At 38.3% G+C, this 21220-nt stretch overlaps 1 protein-coding gene across 2 annotated transcripts in view; it reads left to right on the top strand.

Moving 5' to 3' along the window:
- Positions 1–907: 907 nt before the first annotated feature.
- The window catches only part of KCNH8 (potassium voltage-gated channel subfamily H member 8), a 174488-nt gene continuing 154175 nt past the window's right edge, over positions 908–21220 (top strand). For both annotated transcript variants that reach the window (XM_061362724.1, XM_061362723.1), the window contains exon 1: positions 908–1111. In XM_061362724.1, coding sequence (XP_061218708.1) covers positions 1036–1111 — 76 coding nt within the window. In that variant the 5' untranslated portion in view covers positions 908–1035. The remainder of the gene's footprint in view (positions 1112–21220) is intronic.

Below are 21220 nucleotides of genomic sequence, written 5' to 3'. Positions count from 1 at the left end.
CCTCCTGGATCTTCTCTCTGTTCTTCTTATCTGCAAAAGTGGGAATCAAAATACTCTACTTATCTGGAGACACACACAAAAACAAAACAAAACCCTAATAAATGGAAATAGCATGAAATAAAAATAACAGTACTATAAAGTAGCAAGAGACCAACAGGTTTCCCCTCCATAGTGCACACTGGCTTTGCAAATTAAAGAGTGTATTTTAGTCCTGAAAGAACATGGAGAAATTTTGCCATTGCTGCTACAGTAAGTGAAATGACTGTGCCATTGAGTGCTACTTGGCCGCATTTAAAAAGTCACACTACCAGCCTAAGGAACTTAATTATCCTAATGTGGAATTTTTCAGGGAGAAATTTCTAAAAGATTATTAAGGAAACACAAGTTGAAAAGGTCTATCCCTTAAGTAAACAGCCTCAATGTGCAAACAATGCATCAGGCCACACACCTGATGAAGTGTTCTCCATGTTCTAGTCTCTTTTTAGGGGCACTTGCTGTCCATGACAATAGTGTTTCTACTTTCAGCAAAGACAGATCTCATGCTTTACCCTACAGTATCGTTGCTTACAAAACAGGGTTCATGGGAGATAATACGCCTCTAGCCTAGGAAACGTGTTACATGCTGAGGGCCGGACGGGTCAGGCTGGGATGGGGAGGGCCGGGCACCCCAAGGAGGCCGCCGGCTCCCGCCCCGCTCCAGCCGCAGGTAGATAAGGGTGGCCGTCCCGCAGCCCTCCAACCTGCCGCCGCTCTCTGCCGACGCCCCCCTCCCTCTTTGCTCTGTGGGGGGCGGCTGCTCCGCACCTGTGCGCGGCTCTCCGCGGCAGGGCTGGGGACTCCGTGTGTCTGGCTCTGACGAGCGGGGGCTCCCTGCGCCGGAGGCGGCGCGAGGCATCCCCACCCGCCTCCTCCTCCCCATCCATCCTTCCCTGCCTCCGCCTCTTTCCTCCTTTTCCCCGGGCGCCCTCTGCACTTTCTTCTCGAGCCACCCTAGCAGGCAAACTTTGATGGGGAACCTCTCACCGTGCTGGAAAAATGCCGGTTATGAAGGGATTACTGGCACCCCAAAACACCTTCCTCGACACCATCGCCACCCGGTTTGACGGCACACGTGAGTCCGGGCTGGGGCAGCGGGCGTCGGCTCCGGGTGCCCGGGGAAGGGGATGCTCGGAAGACACCGTGCGTGCGGTGGGAGCCTCCTTTTTCCTCTCATCCGCCCTCAGGGGGCTTTCCTTGGTACCAGAAGCCGGGAATAAGGAGGGAAAGGCGAGGGAGATCCCAGCCTCTCCCTCTCTCCTGCCTGGTTTCTCCACTGCTTTGCAGGTGAGGAGGGTGCCGGGTTCCCTCTCCTCCCTACCCTCTGCGTGGGGCTCCGGGGGGCCGGGCTGCCTTTGGAGCCGGGATCTTCTCAGGAAAGTTGTGCTCTGGGCTGGAGCTTCCACCTCGCCCGGCGCCCCTGACAGCCTACAGGCTGGAAGGAAAGGCAGGTTTCAGAACCTCTGCAAGGCTCTGGTTTGGAGATTTATTTTCCTTTACTACTCCCAGCCCGGCTATTAAATCTCCTTCAAAGCTGGATTCCGGCAAGTCGGGCTCAGCAGCGGCAGCAGCTGTTGCGGGTGCTAGGTGGGAGGGAGGAAGGAAGGAGCGGCCCTTCAGCGGCAGCGCTGCAGCGGCTTACCGCTGCAGGACCATGGACGGGTCCCAGCCCCACGACTGTCCTGACAGGACGGTGTGGTGACCTGTTCCGCGTCCCGCAGCTCATCACTCCGCCCCCCGGAGCCGCCACGGTCCCGCTCCAGCACGGCGGTGCCGAGGAGCCGGCTCAGTGTTGGAAGCTGGTTTCCTCCCCACGGCTAGGGATTAGGAGTACCTTATGTTTCTTCTTTAATGGGGCTCATGAATACTAAATAAAATAAAAGGGGATAGGGGGAACTCTCTTCCCTTTAATTCCCTTAAAACCCGCCCCCAGTCATCCAAAGTTGGTGGAAAAACAAACTCAGATATGAGCTGCCATCAGCTTTCTCTTGACTGGAAACACTGCAGTCTAATGGGCTTGATATCTTCTTGGTTATGTATCTATTGGCATTTTCTCAAAGGCTCAGTTAATGTGTGATTAAGAGAACTGAACTGTGATTACTGGATCAGTAAGTTGTAAAACATCAAGAAAATGATACAGACAGTGAGATAATTGCAGAGAAGCAAAAAACTGTATCGTATCTGCTCTGCTGGTCTGAGGATACATGGCTGATTACAATTCAGGGCTGTACAACTTCATTATAAAGCAATCCCTCTCAAGACTACTTAAATGTACCTCTAAATTCCTTCAACTATGGAACTCAGCCCTTATCTTCTACCCTTTTATTTCTATAAAGCGTATGGGTGGTATTTACTGAGTACTGAACCATGCAGCTCTAGTAAGAGTCTTGTTGTTGATACCAATATTTGTCAGAAAAACATTTCTTCCCTGTTTGTGCTCAGGACTCCCTCCTTTACAATAGCTTCCTTGCAAAGGATGGAGCACGCAGCCTGTGAGCTGTACACACCAACATTTGACAAATTATGTGTTGTTCTTCAAAGATCCAATTTAAAAGCCATACTAGTGATGACATAAAGGTCTTTTATTTAATAAAACACTAGAAAAATGTCAAATCCCCATGTTCTCAATGACACCAACAGACAAGTGTGGAAGAAAGTTTATTGCTTAGCTGAATTCTATAGCTGTATTTATCCAGTCTTTTAAAACCAGTGATTCTACTAACTACAAAGTCAATTGGGCCAATCTTTTCCAAACCCAGAAACAAATGTCAGTGTCTTACTTTGAAATCTTTAATGCTAACTACTCATCTATCTTTTCCTGGGCTGTAATTGAAAAAGAATGTACTTAGGTATTTAAGTGCCTCCAGAAAATACAGCATATTATATTTTATTACAGGCAGTGACATTTTTCTTTTTAGTCAACATTTCAGAATTTGGTTTAAATATTAAACAGGCCTATTCTAGAAGTCATCGTTGTGGGATTATCAGCATGTAATATGACCTATTCTCAGAAGTTCACAGGGGAAGACTTTTTACGAGCTACGTAGTCTCATATCTACTAAACCTTTGGAGGATAGTAGTATTCTATGGAAACCTGGTATCATGTCTTAATTTACAGAATAACATAACACCTCTTAGAGTGTTAGAATAAACCAGTGAATCAACTTGGTTATCTGAAACAGTTATGTATCCTAATCCATATCACAGCTCAATTTAAAATCTTCAGAAATAGCTCATCTGCTTTGCTTTGACACAATATAATTTTTCCTTTAAAAATACTAAATTTAAGTATAAAATTATTGCTTCAACTGACAAAAAAAGTTTAAGTAAATAAACACAATTTTGAAAAACGTGTATACATATCTGAGCATCAAGTAGAAACATTAAAGCAAATTTTGTTTTCATTTAAATTGTCCAGGTGGTATTCCTGAGGATGCTCAGATGACTAAAGCTAGAAGTAATACTGCTGGTTAACCCTTGCAGGAATCAGTCTCATGTCTTACTAATTTTATAGGTGGTACAGTCTGTGAAAGGAATAGAACTGATACCTCGCTCTGAACCTGTGGTTCTCAAACCACATTGTCTTCACACATCATGATATTTAAATGGTAAAATACGGTTTTGTATCAGAGGGCTTTTATTTTTTTTTGGTTGTTGTTTTTAACATAGTCTGTAGTTAACAGACTTCCATTCATTTTAAGCCTCTAGGAAGGATGTATTATGTTGTCATCAGTGATAGACTAATCCACCAATGCATCTTTAATCCAGAAGAGGGATAATTCTAATTCTGGGCACCAGTGCAAGAAGGGATTCCAGATAATATTAGAAATTATGCTTTGCATAGAAGTTTTCAAAAGTTAATTCATACAAGTATTTTAATTTTTCTATGCAAGTATTTGTCTAATTAGCAATTATAAATCACATTATGAAAAATTTGAATACTAAAAAAAAGCATATATAATAACTGCTTGATAGTTATTTCAGCTGCTCAGAATTCCCATGGTAGATATTTTGTATTGTTGTATGTGTGTTACACAGACATATTTTTTACATATGAAACCAGGGAATATATACTAAGCACAAAAAAGGTGCCTCTTACCTGTGCAGGAGATCCCAGAGATCTGCAGATTTCTAGTTACCTGTGTTGCATATGTGGAATAACAGCATTAAGGGTTTGCTTATCTGGATTTCTGCTACACAGCTCTTGGATCTGCCTATGTGCTTAATACCTTCACTTTCTTACAACTCTGAATTGTCTTCTGTGTTCCTGATAGCACAGCTTAAGTGGATGTTTTTCAAATGGCTTTCCCCACTCTCCTCCCTCATAACTAAGCTGCAGGCATTCAAACACTTTTTGTCCCCCCTGTTAGCAATGAGTTTATGTAGCTATCGGGCATTCAGAAAACAAATGCACACATTTTCAGATGAGTAGGTTGTAGTATAGGGGGTTTGAATGTTTGCTTAGGGGATTTGTTGGTGTGGGGTTTGTTCTTTTTTTTTTTTTTTTCCCAGGTTTTCAATCCAAAATGTCGTTAAGTGTGAAAATGTTTCACATATAAGCTTTTAAGTACACTTCCCCATTGTTATGAAACTAAATGTCTGAAGTGAGTTATTTTACTTCAAGTTTTTTAATGGAAAACTTCGCCTCTGTGTACAATGATCTTCCCAGATTGCAGGGTCAGATTCCTCCCCTGCTCCCCTCTGGACACTCCCCCTATCACTTTCTTTTTTGTCTTTCAAACTGGAGAGGCCTGATAGGTTGAGCCAGTGCATTAACTCTTTCTGTAACTCTGCTGTCAAATTCTGTGGCTCATTCAGGTTAAATGCTATCCTATCTACAGTAGTAAGTGTGCTGCTTAATCACAACATGATTATCAGAAAAACTTTGAAAGCAGCAAAGTACTTCTTGGCTACTGATGCTACTCAGCAGTTCTCCCCAGACAGGCTCAAGATATTGCAGTAATGTCAGGTGCAGGGAAACAACAGCTGAGCTTCCCAGTGGAGGATGTTATTCCTCAGGTGCCAGGATCAGAATGGTCTACCTCCCAGAGGTAAAAGTGTACCCAAAGAAGGGTGAAAGACTCAAACTATGCTAAGCATTTATCAGTGTCAGAGAGACTTCCAAGCAGTGACAGTGGAAAAGCTGATGGTCTATTAAACTTTATCTCTGAGGGAGTGGAGGTGTGGTGAAGGTGGTCTAGTTCTTTGCATAGTTATAAGTGATTCAGCCAGAGGGAAATTTTCAAAGTTACATTTATCACTGGTTTTCTGTTATGCAGATATATTTTTTACCCTTTAGTTCATATCCTTAGATAAGTAAATAATGCGTTATTTTGAATGAATTACCTATTTGTCATTGCAAAAGTACACTGTCAACACAGGGGGGAAATCTTGCTTGTTCTCAGCTCCAAGCACAAAGAAAGCAAATGCTTTTCTTTCTGTAACTGTCTCAGTAAAACAACCTGTGTTGCAGCTTGCAGTAGCTCTGTCACTAAAAAAAGGCAAATGTGATTTTGAATATAAACCAATGGTCAAATGTTGAAATTTGTTGTGCTGTTGTTCTTTGCTGGTAGTAACAGATTAAGCAGCTACTTGAAAAATCTCTTCCTCTTCTTTGGGCACAAGTGTTGGGATGTAAAGCCTCATAATTTAAGGTTGCTTTATTTGAGTGATCTTTGCTTTCAGCAGCTATAACAATTTCTAACTTGAGCCAAAGTTGGACTTGAAAGCCACAGAATTTGAAGGGTTCTGAAGCATCTTAGGACCACATTTCTTAATTCTTGAGTTCTAGTCCTAAAGATCTGATTCAAGGCAAAAAGTATTCAGGTGCCATTTTTAATATTCAGTCAATGGATTATTCTTTAATGCAAAAATGTATTAGTGTATGTTTTATTCAGATACCATATTATTGCTAGAGAAAATACTATCTATTCAAATTATCAGGTAGCAGTCTCTATCTTTTGTTAGAAAAGTTACAGTGACAGTCTGGCAATTCATCCATTCAGAAGGCTATATAATTCATTAGCCACACCACTCTTAGGTTCCAGGTTAATGCTCATAAATATAAAGTTAGACTAATAATATGCATTATTATTTCAAAAGTAAACTATGTATTTAAATTCAAGATGAGGACTTGAAATTAGAGTGGAAATGTCATTAGAAAAGGGATTTTCTTTTTTTCCCCAGAATTATACAAGAATATTATCCTGAGTATTTTTCTGATTGGAATTTTAAGTGAGCCTAAGAAACCCCATACTCAGTGCCATAATCAAAACAAATCTGTATATTTAAGGTGACATCTATCTGAATTAATGCATACTTTCTTAATGGATTACAGAAGAAACACTTTAGAGGGTTTCTAAATCTTAGATGATCATCAAGATTTCCACTAGAGATATGCAGTAAACCTACTCTTCTTCTCCAAATATCTGATACTACTTTCTTCTCTGATAACATTTCAATGAGTAATTTGCTCTGAAAAAAGGATTTTTCTTATTGTTACCATTGCATTTACACATCCAACTTCTATTTAATCCTATTTATATTTGTTCATGCAGGTAGTAATTTCATACACATTCCCAATCTTTTTGGATGCAAAGGAAATGTGTCTAGAGTAAAAAAAATGCCTTACATCACAGGTGTAAGCAAACAGATATGCATGAATATATTACAGGAACAGGGAAGGTATGGTTTTAGAAAGCATTAACTACTGTTACCACTATTGTGATGTAATGAATTTCTGAAAGAACAGTAAGTTCCAAATATCTCATCAGCCGTAGCTTGGAAACAGTGAACACAAACAACTGTTACATCAGTTTTGCATTTTCATGAGCTTACTTAATCTTGCCTTGTGTTAAAGTGACCAGTAGTAAAGAGAATGTAAGGAACAATCTTCTCCCAAAGTAATGTTGTTTCCTGCACACTCAATCTAAAAATAAATAAATAAAAAAGAAAAATGAAAGGGTGACAAAAAAAAAAAACCAAAGCATTCTCAAACTGCAGGTGAAAGAGAGACTTCCTTAACAGCAAAAAAAAGTCTTCTTTTGGAGTTTCTCTTGCCAAGTGCTTCTGGCTCCTTCTGTTTTCCAGGACTGTTAGTAGTATTCAAAGGCTTTGGAACAGGTGTGATTCTTAAAATACTACCATATTCAACATTGATCTTGATGTTAAATACCTTGTTATCCCTAAATCTTAATGCTGGGCTGTCAATCGTTTCAAGAACAGTTGAAGACCATTGCATTGTGGATAAACACCTTGTCTTCCCTGTTGATCTTCATTTCATGATTTGTTTTAAGGAATGCAGACCACTATCTTCTGATGTTGCAATGATTTACCCCTATTCAAGGAAGGGTAGCTTGTTTGGTGGTATTGGTTTTTGTTTGTGGGTTTGGGGTTTCTCTCCTCTTCACTCATCACCTATTGTCAGTGACTGCTTAAGACTAGGCCTAGAGCTTTCTGAACTGTGAATGTAATTGTGTCAATTGTCCCTGAGTTTTCAAGAGAGAGACACTTTTCAGCAGAACATATTTTCAAGAGTTCATGACCAGTTTAATTATTTGCTGTGAACATTTTTCATCAGATCATATAAGCATTTTAAATTCCGCTATATTTTGTCCTTAGAGCAACATTGATTCTTTGTGAAGATCAGTGAACTCTGATGGGAACACACTTATTCTCTGGAAGGAAGAAAACAAACAAGCAGTAATGAGGATAGCCAAGAGAACTGTCCTAAAAGACTTCTGAAATGTTGCTTCTTAAGCGCACTGAATGAGGCAACTGGTTCTATGGCTGAGCTTGAGCCTCTTTGAGAAATTAGGAAAAATATTGAAAATAAAAGTGAAACAATGCCATTACCATCCCTGGTTTTCACAGAATTCTGTAATAGCAAATGGCAAAATGCAAAGCCTTTGACAAGATGAAAGAAAAGAAAGCCAAACTTAAATTTTTGTCGTGACTCTACTTTCAGTGAAGTCAATAGGAAATTTGTTCCTGTTACAGTCAAAGTTTTAGCTTCAGTGAGAACAGAAGTGTTCAGGTACAACTTTTACCATGGTATTATAGAATTGTGCAAATCCCCTGGATGACCCGGGGAAATACAGACCAGTCAGTCTCACCTCTGTGCCTGGCAAAATCTTGGAGCAGATTCCCCTGGAAGGCATCCTAAGGCACATGAAAAACAACAAGGTGCTTGGTGACAGCCAGCACGGCTTCACTAAGGGGGAATAATGCCTGATAAATTTGGTGGCATTCTATGATGGAGCTACAGAACTGATAGACAGGGGTAGAGCAGTTGATGTCATCTACCTGGGCTTGTGCAAAGCGTTCGACACTGTCCCACATGACATCCTTGTCTCTAAATTGGAGAGACATCAGTCTGATAAATGGACCACTCAGTGGATAAAGAACTGGCTGGCTGGCCTCATGCAAAGAGTTGGGTCAATGGCTCAGTGTCCAGCTGGAGACCAGTAATGTCTAGTGTCCCTCAGGAACTGGTGTTGGGACTGGTCTTGTTCAACATCTTTGTCAGTGACATGGACAGTGGGATTGAGTGCGCCCACAACAGGTTTGCCAATGACACCAAGTTGTGTGGATCAGTTGATAAGCTGGAGGGAAGGGATGCCATGAAGAGGACTTTGACTCGCTTGTGAGGTGGGCTGATGTCAACCTTATGAAGTTTAACCATGCCAAGTGCAAGGTCCTACACCTGGGTGGGAGCAATCCCAGGCACAGCTACAGGTTAGACAAAGAAGAGATCCAGAGCAGCCCTGTGGAGAAGGACTTGGGGGTGTTGGTCAATGAGAAAATGAACATGAGCCAGCTTCAGTGTGCGCTTGCAGCCCAGAAAGCCAAATGTATCATAGGCTGCATCAAAAGGAGAGTGACCAACACGTCAAAGGAGGTGATCCTGCCCCTCTACTCTGCTCTCGTGAGACCTCACTTGGAGTATTGTGTGCAGTTCTGGTGTCCTCAACATAAAAAGGACATGGAACTGTTGGAACAAGTCCAGAGGAGGACCACGAGGATGATCAGGGGACTGGAGCACCTCCCTTATGAAGACAGGATGAGAAAGTTGGGGACGTTCAGCCTGGAGAAGAAAAGGCTGCGTAGAGACCTCATAGCAGCCTTCCAGTATCTGAAGGGGGTCTATAGGGATGCTGGGGAGGGACTCTTCATTAGGGACTGTGGTGATAGGACAGGGGGTCATGGGTTCAAACTTAAACAGGGGAAGTTTACATTGGATATAAGGAAGAAGTTATTTACTGTGAGGGTGTTGAGGCACCCGAATGTGTTGCCCAAGGAAGTTGTGAATGCTCCATCCCTGGTGGTGTTCAAGGCCAGGTTAGACAGAGCCTTGGCTGACATGGTTTAATGTGAGGTGTGTCTGCCCATGGCAGGGGGGTTGGAACTAGATGATCTTAAGGTCCTTTCCAGCCCTAACTATTCTATGATTCTATGATCCTTGTAATAGCTTTTAGAATTTTTGCAACTAAAGTATGTCTCTTTCTTAGAGTGACTATAGATGTATCCCACTGAGCTGACTGAAATTGTATCACTGTTTAGATAAATCAATAAAGTGTCTGGCCCAAGATGTGAATGAACTTCCCAAATTATACCATAGCTTTTCCTGTTTTTCCTAGTAAAGACATTCCGGAAACATTCATGCACTAAGTAGAATAGTTTTGTCTTAGTACCAAGCACAAAATGGGAATACAAAACCTTATGTCCTTGTTGCAGGACATATGAATTTATATACTTGAATTTATATATTTTTAAGAGGAAAATTTGAAATATCAGGGAATAATCACCTTTAGAACTAACAGTATTTGAAAAATAGTTAAAAGAAGGTAATGTAATTTTTAATGAAGAAAATTATTCTTCGATCCAAAAAATAAGAAAAAAATAATGAAAAATTTTGATGTCACAAAATTTTCTTTTCCTTTTTTTTTTATTAGATCAGTAATAAAAATCTAAACACATCAATTCATTGAGTCTGGATTAGGCCCTTCTTATTTTAAAAGAAAGAAACTGACACAATATAACTTGAATTTTCTTTAAAAAAGACATTTAATCATTCTTATTTAATTCTGCTATAAAGAAAAAATAATGCAAGAAATCTTACATATAGTAAAGGAATTTAATGCAAACATTTAGACATACTTCAAAACTGCCTACATCTGCCCAAAAGTAAGATTATACAAAGTTGCAATTGTTCCCTTTCAAAGAGAAAACAGCTTCCAGTGTGCCAGCACTGAATCCACTTTTTCTCTAGGCGTTACATACTACTGCTCTGAGTCCAGGTCTCAGCTTCTAGGATTTTTAAGAGTTGAAATTTGCCAGGTTATGTTGCCTTTCCCTCAGTTTGAACCTATAGAAATACAGAAATGTTAATCTGGTCAGCATGGCCCTGAAAGTCATTGTTACAGCTCTTTTTGGTGCCCTTTTCTTTTTTGCCTTCCAAACTCCCTCAGCAGCTTGTAATGATACGTGACTAGACATTTTATTCCAAATGTATGAAAGAGAACTCTAAGCTGGTAATTTTGTCATTTATTTGATTTTTAGAAGGAGACAAACAGCTTGATTTCTCCATGTCCACCATAAATGTCAGATTTTTCCTGTGATAAGAAGAGTATGTTTTTTGCATATATTGTGCCTTTTCTCACATTTTTGAATTAGCAATTATAAATGTAATGGAAATACTGTATTGTTTTAAAGGAGAATATTTTTGTGGGAAAAATAAACCTTTTTATGGAAGACCAAAGAGATTTTGTAGGTAAAAATTTCAATAAATCAATAAAAATCACAGTATAGCAGCAACAGGATGGGTTTTTTTATTTATGATCACAGTGGTTTAATCTGTCTTTCTTTCGAATATATGGATTAAGTTTATGAGATAAGATATTCATTGCATTTACTAAATTGAATTGTTTCTTTATTGAGTTGAAAGATCTTGAGGTTAGGAGTTTGGACTTCACATTTTCTCTTTTCCACTTCTGGAATCAGTGGGAAGAAGCACACACGTCATGAAACCTGTAGTTATAGCACCAGGTGTTAGGCACTTAAATACTTAAAATTTCAATGTAGAAAAATATAGTTAATAAATACTAACGGAAGAGGTTGAGCCACACATTTGCCAAGAATAAGGAAAATTAACAGGATCACTGTTTTTCGGAGGAAAATATACAGCTATAGGTTGTGTCTGTTTCAGTGCTGTAGTAATTGGGTAACAGCATGGGAGGGAAAAGGCAAGAGAACAGTGCAGTTAGGCACTGTGTCTCCCTAGCTATTCAGTGTTGTTGTAAATTGATGTTTGTGATTTAAAACCATACTCTGCTTTTAATGTCCCTCTTTGAAGCAGAGCTGTGCACAATATGACCAAGCTTTTTCCTTAGCCATGCTCAGGATCTGCTTCTGCTTTGGATACAGAAAGCTGAATGTGTTAGACATCCTGAATCTCTTTATTACCTTTTTGTATTTTTACATGAATATTTCATAGAATCATAGGATAGTTAGGGTTGGAAAGGACCTTAAGATGATCAAGTTCCACCCCCCCTGCCATTGGTAGGGACACCTCCCACTAAACCATATCAGCCAAGGCTCTGTCCAACCTGGCTTTGAACACCGTCAGCCACAGAGCATTCAGAACTTTCTTGGGCAATCCATTCCAGTGCCTCACTACCCTCATAGTAAAGAACTTCTTCCCTGTAGCTAACCTGAACTTACCCTGTTTAAGTTTGAGTCTGTTACCCCTTGTCCTACCACTGTAGTCCCTAATGAAGAGTCTCCCCCTGATATATTTACCCATATTTACCCCAGAATATTTAGCTAAACTTTTTCAAGTAAACTTAAATGAGACTTTTAGAATTCATCGGGAATTCTAAAATCAGAGTGCCTCTGCCGATACTGCCTTGTAGCGCATGCATCTGACAGTGTAAGAGCACAGCACGCCCCATGGATCTGTTGCCATCAGGTTCTTGACAGGAACTAAGCAGACAGTGGCTCTGACATTGTGCTACTTTGAGTCCTCCTGTAAGGAAAAGTGTGGTAGGCTTGGTTACCTCACATCAGTTATGTGAATTCAGTGCAGTGCAGTATATTTATAGCATGAAGGCATTGTCTCCTAACCTTTTTGATGCTCAGAATGAGATAAAATTGATTGCTCATATGTAATTAATATGCATAGTAATTCTTCTAATGGAAGTATTTTTCTAAGATGAACTTAATGAGAGAGAATCTCTGTAATGGTGTTTCTTAGTTTGGTAGTTGCTGCTTTTCTAGCTGTTAAAGTTTAACATATTGCTGTGCAGAACACAGTGGTTCTGTTCCAATTGTTTTAACTCTCAAAGTATTGTAGCAGTTTGTATAGAACTTGAATGTTTTGGTGTTCATTTATCAAGGCTAATTCATGGCTTCCAGGGAGTTTGTGTATCATAGAATCATAGAATGGTTAGGGTTGGAACAGACTTGAAGATCATCTAGTTCTAGCCCCCTGCCATGGGCAGGCATGCTTCACACTAGACCATGTTACCGAAGGCTCTGCTCAAACTGGCCTTGAACAGAGCCAGGGATGGAGCATTTACCAGTTCTTTGGGCAACCCATTCCAGTGCCTCACCGCTCTCACATTAAAGAACTTCTTCCTTATATCTAACCTGAACTTCCCCTGTTTAAGTTTGAACCCATTACCCCTTGTCTTGTTGCTAGAGTAGCTGATGAGCAGTCCCTCTCCAGCATCCTTCTAGGCCCCCTTCAGATGTCACAATAAACTAAGTAGCATAGCAGAATAGTCTGCTCTTGAAAGCTGGTGCTTCCTGGTAGATTTTCAGGCTTGGCAAGCAAAGCCTATGGCAGTACAACACTTCAGTGCGTGGTCTGATGGTTCGGCTGTGAAAAAAAATTAAAAAAAAAAAAGTCTTTGCTTTTTGACAGACCTCACAAATATCCTTTTTGGTACATAAGACAATGCCATATTGGGCCACATGACATGGAATATCTCTCAGGCTGAGGACACAAAATGGTAGATATCTCCAGCTGGTCTCAGTCCAACTGCATGGTATAGTGTTCTGCTGCAGAAAAGCACCAATGCCTCTTTTGTTCCAGCAACCTATGTGCCAGATTAGTATGTGATTAGCAGATCAAATATCAGGGTTGTCAGCTACATATACAGGAAAGATAGGAAAGGGTCTGAAGTACAGTAATAAGTGATATTCAGGCCTTTGGGAGGGGATTATGAGTCAAAAGTGGAGAGATGTTCTCTGAATTATGAAGAAGGTAAAATAATACCCAGAAACAACGTAAGTTTTATCCATATAAATTTTATTTCTTTCTGCCAGTTCTGCTACTTCACAATAAGGAATATATTTTTATTGCTGCTAAATTCACAGTACTTCCCAGATTAAGTCATACTTTCAGTTATAATTAAACATAGGCTATTATTACAGAAAACAAAAAACAAACTGCTGTGGTTCTGAACCAAAACATTTATTTTCAGTTTCATTTACCTGAAATGTTGGATCAATTCTGTGATTTTATCAGGTTTTAACAGTAAAGTGATTTTCAGAAGCCTTTTGTACTTTGTCACTCCAGAAAGGTCAGAATGATCAAAATAGTTTTGGGATCTTCAGTAGCATCTAAGTAGTTCAGTTAAAGTAGTTCACTCAGTTATAGTGATAGAGGACTTGATGATTGTAACAGAAGAGAAATAGAGAAGTTAGAAGAATGAGGGATGTATCTTATTTTCACAAGTGCAGACTACTACTGGAATTACAGTTATGAGATTTCCACACCTAAAAGCCATCCATGCACTTCATCCATCTCATTCTTGTAATGAAAAGGATGTATGTCATACCTTAATTCTTCCTGTAGTATTCTTCCTGTGAATAGGTTGTACACAAAAAGTGTTTCTATCTTTACTCTGTGTTTCAAAAATTACTCTTGTAAAAAGATAGCCTAACAGGACCAGGCTAGCAGTAAATGTTAAAGAGGATTTTTCATGACAAGGTGTTTGTAACAACCTATGTTATAGTGAAACAACATGTCTATAAAGAAGAATTCTGTCTTTAGTTGCAATGTGTATCTTTCACAACATTAATGCTTAGTCAGCATTACAAAAGCTTTTGATATAAATGCTGTTTTAAAGGACCAGGAAAGTTCCAAAAAGTTTGTCTGATAATGCAGGTTTCAGACCAAAAATTAAAAGAAAATGCATAAATGTTTAAAAAGAAAAGATAATCCAAAACTATGAGAACCCAAACAAGCCTAACGTCAACAAAAATGTGGCAGTAATTAAATTTTACATTTTATCACATTGGTATGTTACTTCATATCTTTGGGATTGCTATGCTGTGTTCTAACCACTTTGTGAAGCATCAAGAATATGTGGTCATCAGTCAACAGTGGATTTGACTGGTATTGACTCCATTTTCTGAGGCAGAGCTGAATTTGTTTTCAGTCTACTGAAAACAAAGCATAACTACTATGAATACTTTAATGTTTCATGATGTGTCTTCCTGTATTATAAATCATCAAGACTAGAACCTCTTAGCTCTTTAGCCATATGCACTTATTTCATTTGTTTCTTCAAGGACATGTGTTTTGCTGTTCCTTCTCCTCAGACTAGCATTAAAAGCTCAACCTGCCTTTCACCACAGAACAGTTCTTGACTCAGATTAATTGGTAAATTTTTTGCTACTTATGAGAGCTGACCTTGAAATGTAGGGAAGTTCAGTTGCTTCCTTGTTTAACAGGCTGTTTAAGTAAGACTTTTTATTTCTATGAATAATACATTGGTTTCATAGGTGTCTCATGGGAACTGCAGTGCTAGCCCAAGTTCTTCTCTGTAACTGGAATATAGACTTGATGAGAAATTTGAATGCTTAGAGCCTAACCCTAAACTGATCACCTTTAATAATGAGTGATCATGGTATTAAATCAGAGAGACATCTAGAAATCTTCTTTGTATAATTCTCTATTATTTTTCTTTTTATTTTTCTTAATTTCACAAAGTGGTGAAATTTTAGAATTTGTTGATGTCTTGGATACAAAAAATCTCTTCAGTTCTTGCAAATATGTGAAAGGGGAACATGTGATTTTGTGTGCCAAGGAAGAAGACTTGTTTCTTCTTGCAGTTGTGTTCCTATATGGATTTTCTGAAATCCAATAAAGTCAAGCTGACACTGAAGCTTTGTAAAAACAGGACATGAATAATTTCTCTCCTGGCTATTTTATGAAGCTCATAGTATCTTAGCAGCCTTCAGACCTCTTTTATAGTTTTTTCTCCTGTTAAGTGTTGCTAAAAACAGGCAGAGGATTTTGTGTTGACAAGCGAAAAGATGGGGAGGAATCAGATGTGTGTGGGGAATGCATTCACTTACGTTCTGTTTGCTTTATTACAGAAAGCAGCAACAGATTAAAACTTGCTTGAAAGATTCAGCAAGCACAGGCAATCCACAACAGTTGAAGAACACCACTTTGTAACACTGAAATAGACACTTAGAACTGACTCTGCACTGACGCTTTTGAAAAGATACTCAGACATCTTTGCCTTCAGTCTCTTAAAAGAAATGCTTGATGTAAGATTCTGAACATATTGCTGTGAGGGAAGAAATTAATCAGCTGAAACATGAGAAAATGTAGAGGAGTCATATAGGCTAGTTGTCCTTCTTGCTATTTTAGATACGAGCCTTTTCTTAGAACTGCCTTCCTCTCTTTTAACTAACAATTTTCTCAGTTAATGCCCTTCTTGAGTGTGAGTAGAAGGACTGAAGACAGGATTTGTGTCAATGGGATATTTGGGAGTGAGTTTTCAGTGATTTACTAGATTCACTTTCCTGGTGAAAGAAGCTCTGAAGTGTATGGTGAACTTGGCACTTGTATTTTATTTATTTATTTTTTTTTTTCCCTTAAATGGTTTTTCACAGGATGGAGTAAGGGAAATCACTTTTCTCTTTTTTGACTGCTGACAAAATCTTGTATTCATAAGACTTAGTGCTTCTTGAATACACCCTAGAGGTCTAAACCAGACCATATAACTACCCTTCATAACTGCATAAAACTTATCATAAGAATCTCTTAGTAGCTCGTTTCAAATCTCTCACATCTGGAAATAGTGGAACCAGTTACAGTTGAAAGTTACCTTTTTTTTCTGGCTTTATGTAAGGTTCTTATATAACACCATCAGAATTACGCCTCTTTCTCTTAAGATGATTGATGCAGAGAGTGATATAGAATGGTCAAAAGCAAGGCTACTTTGCTTTTTGTCAATTTTTTTTTTTTTAATGCATCTGTCTGAAACAGGTGGAACTTGAACTAATTTTATCAATAGGAATTACTTCCTAAGTTAACTGGAATAATTTATTTACTTCAAACAATTTAGAAATAAATGGCACTTGGAGGAGCTATCTAGCAACATTCGTTTTTACACAGTTTCAGCTAAATCGTATATTAACACACAAAATGAAGCAGCTGGGAATGGCTGTGACACTTGAGAGAGGTGAAATTTATAGATACAAATTTGACTCCTCTTTGGTATTAGGAGAGTTCTTTTAGGTACATGCAATATAAGGAGCAGTCTTAATATGTACTATGATTGGAGTGTATATTCAGTTGTTTAATGCCTTTAGTATTGCTCATAGTGTTTTCTTTTTGCCAAAGTATACTTGAGGAGTATGAACTTCACTGGTTTAGTGAGGACGACCACAGTCAGGTTCTTGCTTGTTCGTTTTTTTTTTTTAAATACTAAAATAACTACCAATCTAATGACCAGTGTTGCACTTTGAAAGATACTTCTAATCATTCTTTCAGTCTTTAGTGACTTATCCCCATGAAAACCATTTCTTCCTAAAATAACAACTTTATGTGGCATGCAGTGTCAGATCATCATGTACTTACTACAGTCTCTGTTGTTCTGTACAATGTTAAAGATGCTATTAAAGTAATTTCCACATAAACTGAATCACCTTGAATGCCATTTAGTATCTGAAAATAGTTTTATCCACTGTTAGGAAAAACTATGTAGATATATCACACACTTATAACAATCATCATCACAAAAATACTTAATCTTATAAGCATGTGGATTCAAATTTTTCCTTCAGAATCAATGATTGTAGAATGCCAGAGCTTTGTTAATAGGGAGTAAAAATAAAGATAGCTTGGCTTGGTCTGTATTTATACTTTTATATGTGTTAATTTGGTAATAAAGAACAAGACTTCCTGATGGTTCTCAAAACGCATACAAAACTAGTTTATAGATAATAACCTGTTTCTGAGTTAGCATGCCATTTTGAACTTGCAGTGCATTATTTTTTGTGACTCCATTTTTGTGAATATTCTCCTGTAATTTTCATATAAGTTGAAAGAGTGATGTAAATTTTAAATTAAAATTTGAAACTTTGGCAGAACCAAATGTTTCAGTGTCTTAATTATGAACAAACTCCCCAAATGATTGCCAGGTGTAAGAAAAGGACAGGCAGCTCCAGATGGTGTTTTCACCATCTGTAAAGTGTCCTTCTCTCTAACTATTAGAGCAGGGAAGTAAGGAATAAATGTTTGAAGTTTGATGGGACAAAAGGCAGAATAAGTGGTCTTTTCTCCCTGCAACTAAATGGCCATGGAGCATGGTTGTGAAGTCATTGTCGAATACTGACCTAATTTTTTGCAATAATTTTTCCATCTATATGTATGTAAACATTACGGCAAGTTCTAACCACTGTAGTGAAACAATTCAAAAACTGGTGAGAGATAATGCGCTGTTTCAGACAAACTAAGTTAGTATTGGCATTTGAACTTAATTCTACTGGTTACGTTTATCATGACCAGAAGTTTACATCAGCAGCGTCTTGAAATACATTGTCCAAATTAAAAATGGGGATAATATTTCACAAAGTTGTGCTGATTTTACACTAGGTCTGAACTTGATTCAGTTCTTAATGAGACTAAACTGAAAACTAAACCCCCAGTATTACCCTTGTCTTTCAATTCAGAGATGGTTAAATAGAATAGATGTAGAGACAGACAGACATAGGAAGCTCTACACTAGATTACGAGGAAACATAAGTGGGTCAAGAACAATTGTGTGGTTGTTTACCATTTACCTCATGTTTGCCTGTAATCTCTCAGGCTGTTGGGAGATTACAGTGGAAGAGAGCAGTCCTGTAACAATGCTTCACACAGTATTAATCAGGAAAGAAACCTCTTTTCCCAGAAAAACAGAAGGAGCACTGAGCACCCACCAAAGTGGTGAGTGAGCAAGCCCTCCCAAGTTTGAACAAAACCTGTATATGTGAGCACTGTGTGGTATCTGTAAGTGTGTTTCAAATGCTCTGGTTGCATTGAACCAACCAAGGTGACCTGGCATGTGACCTGAAAGGGAAATAGATGTGTGCATGGAGACCAGGTACAGGAGCTGCTCACTAGGCCTCATTTTAATGGCTGGAAGCAGTGGCGAGACTATATGTGATGTCCTGTAGCAACATATCGAGGTAAATCCAGTGAGACCAGAGTAATATGCAAAGGAGACTTCATGTGTTCTGAAGATGATAATCCATATGCTGCATTGATGGTCTGTTCAACAGTAAAGGCTTTGTCCATGATTTCTTGATGTCCTATATTCCTGATAGCCACCTGCTCCTTCAGAAGTCCATGGAATAAATACTGCAGACAGTTGTGGGAAATAATGAAAATCTTCCCCAGTAAGATGCCGAGGAGTGAAGAAGAAGGGGAGGATAAAAAGACAAATCTGGGGAGAAATTCAGATGTCTGGTATTCTAGGTTTGGGTAAAAGGCTTGGAAGCTGGATGATCTAGTTATAACTTCATTCTGGCTCTTGAAGCAGTTATTGTTATAAGGTGAAGTAATTAACAAAATTCTGAAATTCAGTTTTCTTCTATCCTTGAAGTGAAATATCATGTGCACCTGACTTTCAAGGAGTCTCTGAAGATTATTTAATGCTTGTAAAACATTTTGAAGATGTACAATGCCCTACAAAATATTAGCTATTATTCCATATTACTAAGAAATTATTTCTTTCCCAAATCCATTACTACTACTATTATTTAAATACAAAAGAATTGAGACAATATTTTTAACTTTTAATTACTGCTGTGAATGAATATTTTTTTAGACACATTTTAATTAAATTGTCAAAAATTAAAAAAAAAAAAAAGATTAAAAATATACTTCTTACACTTGTTAAACCTAAACTTTCCAAACTCTTTCTTGGAATAAGTAGCCAATGTCACCAACATAGCACTAGAAAATGTCAATAGGTTTCAAGTCCCATCCTTATTTAGCAGAGCAGTATATTGTTCTAAGTTCTAGTGACTTCAGCAATAGTACTGACTTTTTGTGAAGCTGTACAATTACTGCTGCTGCTATGTCATCCACAGAACAATAATGAAGATATAATATTGCTTATACAACTTCACCTAAACAGAAATTTTGGGTTTCTCAGTTATGATGTAAGTTGTATTTAGAGAAGCTTTATGGTTTCTACTGTAGTTACATGTTCTCCAGTTATCATTGCCAAATTAGTTGAAACAAGACTAGGTTGTAGAATATGGTTTATTTCCATATACTTTTCAAATCCTATTGATTGTGTTGCTGTTACTTCTTACTCTTTTGTGCTTCAGATATTTTCTTTTTGTCTGCTTGTACATTTTTCTCAATTTGATTCATCTATTCTTTCTGAATGCAATGTAAATTTTTAAAACATCACAAAAGGAAACAAACTATCCTGTCACTTCGAGGGATCCTTTCCTCTTCATCCTTCCCCTCCCCCTTCTTTTCGTTTGAGCTACTTTGCTGAACTTATAAAGTTGAAGGACTTACACTTTCTTTCTTTCTACCTCATACAGCCAGCCACACTTTCATTGTGTGAATGCTCCACACTCATTTTATGGGAGCGATAGATATATAGATGGAATAGATCAGTGAAATAGGTGGAAGACCAGCACCTTTTATTTGCTGAAGGCTGTCAAGGCTTAAGCTGGAAATGCATATGTGCCATTTTTTCAGAAAACCTAGAGGACTCCTACTATGATAGACCTATTAGAAGGCTTGTCCCTGGAATACTACTTTCCCCTTTTTTCTTTTCCTTGACTGCTGAAAGTATTTTCTTGTTTTGCATCTACTTCATGTTATTCTGTGAATCCTTCCATATGCAAATGCCTTTTCACTTTTGCATGGAGACTGGGTATATATGGGCAGTGAAGCGCAGGACTGCATATGCTGTCTTCTGTGACCTACATGCGTTCCACCTGCACAGCTGGCTGTCAGTCCAGCTGTTGTTACTACATCCACTATTGTGGCTTGGGAAGGCCTTAATTGGTTACTTGTTGATAAAGAAGCATATTCAGTCCTTCTAACTCCCAGCTTATCATGGGCTGGAAGTCTAGGCTCTTCCTTTCTTTTGAGCTATGTGAATTTGTCCAAGCTTAGTCTTTAAGTAAACACCTAAAGACTCAGATATAACTCAAATTGTATGTAAATCATTTGAATGGTGGCACCGAATGATTTTGTCTTACTATGTTCTTAGATTTAAAAAAAAAAAAAAAGCTTTTTTGTAATCTTGCTAAGAAAACAACTTTAAAATTGAAAAGGAAATAACTATTTCATGGCAATAAATTTCAGAAGTCCACATTTATTTAAATCTTAACCTTTAAACCCTCTGAGGAAGCATAAGTATCGACAGGATGCTGAAGCTCAGAAATAACTTATTGTTCAGACAGAAGTATTTCAAAATCTCCTATACACATGTGAAACCAGAAAAATATGTATTAAACCCTGAATGGTGAACCTTAAAGTCAGATTTCTATTTGCAAGGCAATAGAGGAAATACTTTTTATTTTTCTTTTTAAAGAGTTAATACTATAAGCCATGTTTGCCATCCGTTTTTAATAATGGGTTTTCATGTTAAGTGTTGCTTTTTCTGTTTCTTGGACAATTTCATGCAGACTTTCAGATCAGGATGTGCCATAAGTATCAGGGCATAAATAATCTATCATTAAACAGACATTTTATAAATAATGCATGGCTGTGACATGAATGAGGTTACATAACTTGCAAGGTAACTTTTTGAAACAGTGATAAACATATACAACAAAAACTTGTAAAAATTATTCCTACCTTTGCAACACCTACACACTGGTGTAGTAAGGAGACAAAATGGAAGTTTAATCACAGAAACAA

This window comes from Neopsephotus bourkii, unplaced genomic scaffold, assembly GCF_033783945.1.
Source record: "Neopsephotus bourkii isolate Nb327-2 ecotype Australia unplaced genomic scaffold, CSIRO-AGI_Nbou_v1 NB_1132, whole genome shotgun sequence".
In the NCBI taxonomy this organism is placed as follows: domain Eukaryota; kingdom Metazoa; phylum Chordata; class Aves; order Psittaciformes; family Psittacidae; genus Neopsephotus; species Neopsephotus bourkii.
The sequence above is the reverse complement of the archived record's forward strand: the minus strand, read 5'-3'. Positions and strand labels throughout refer to the sequence as shown.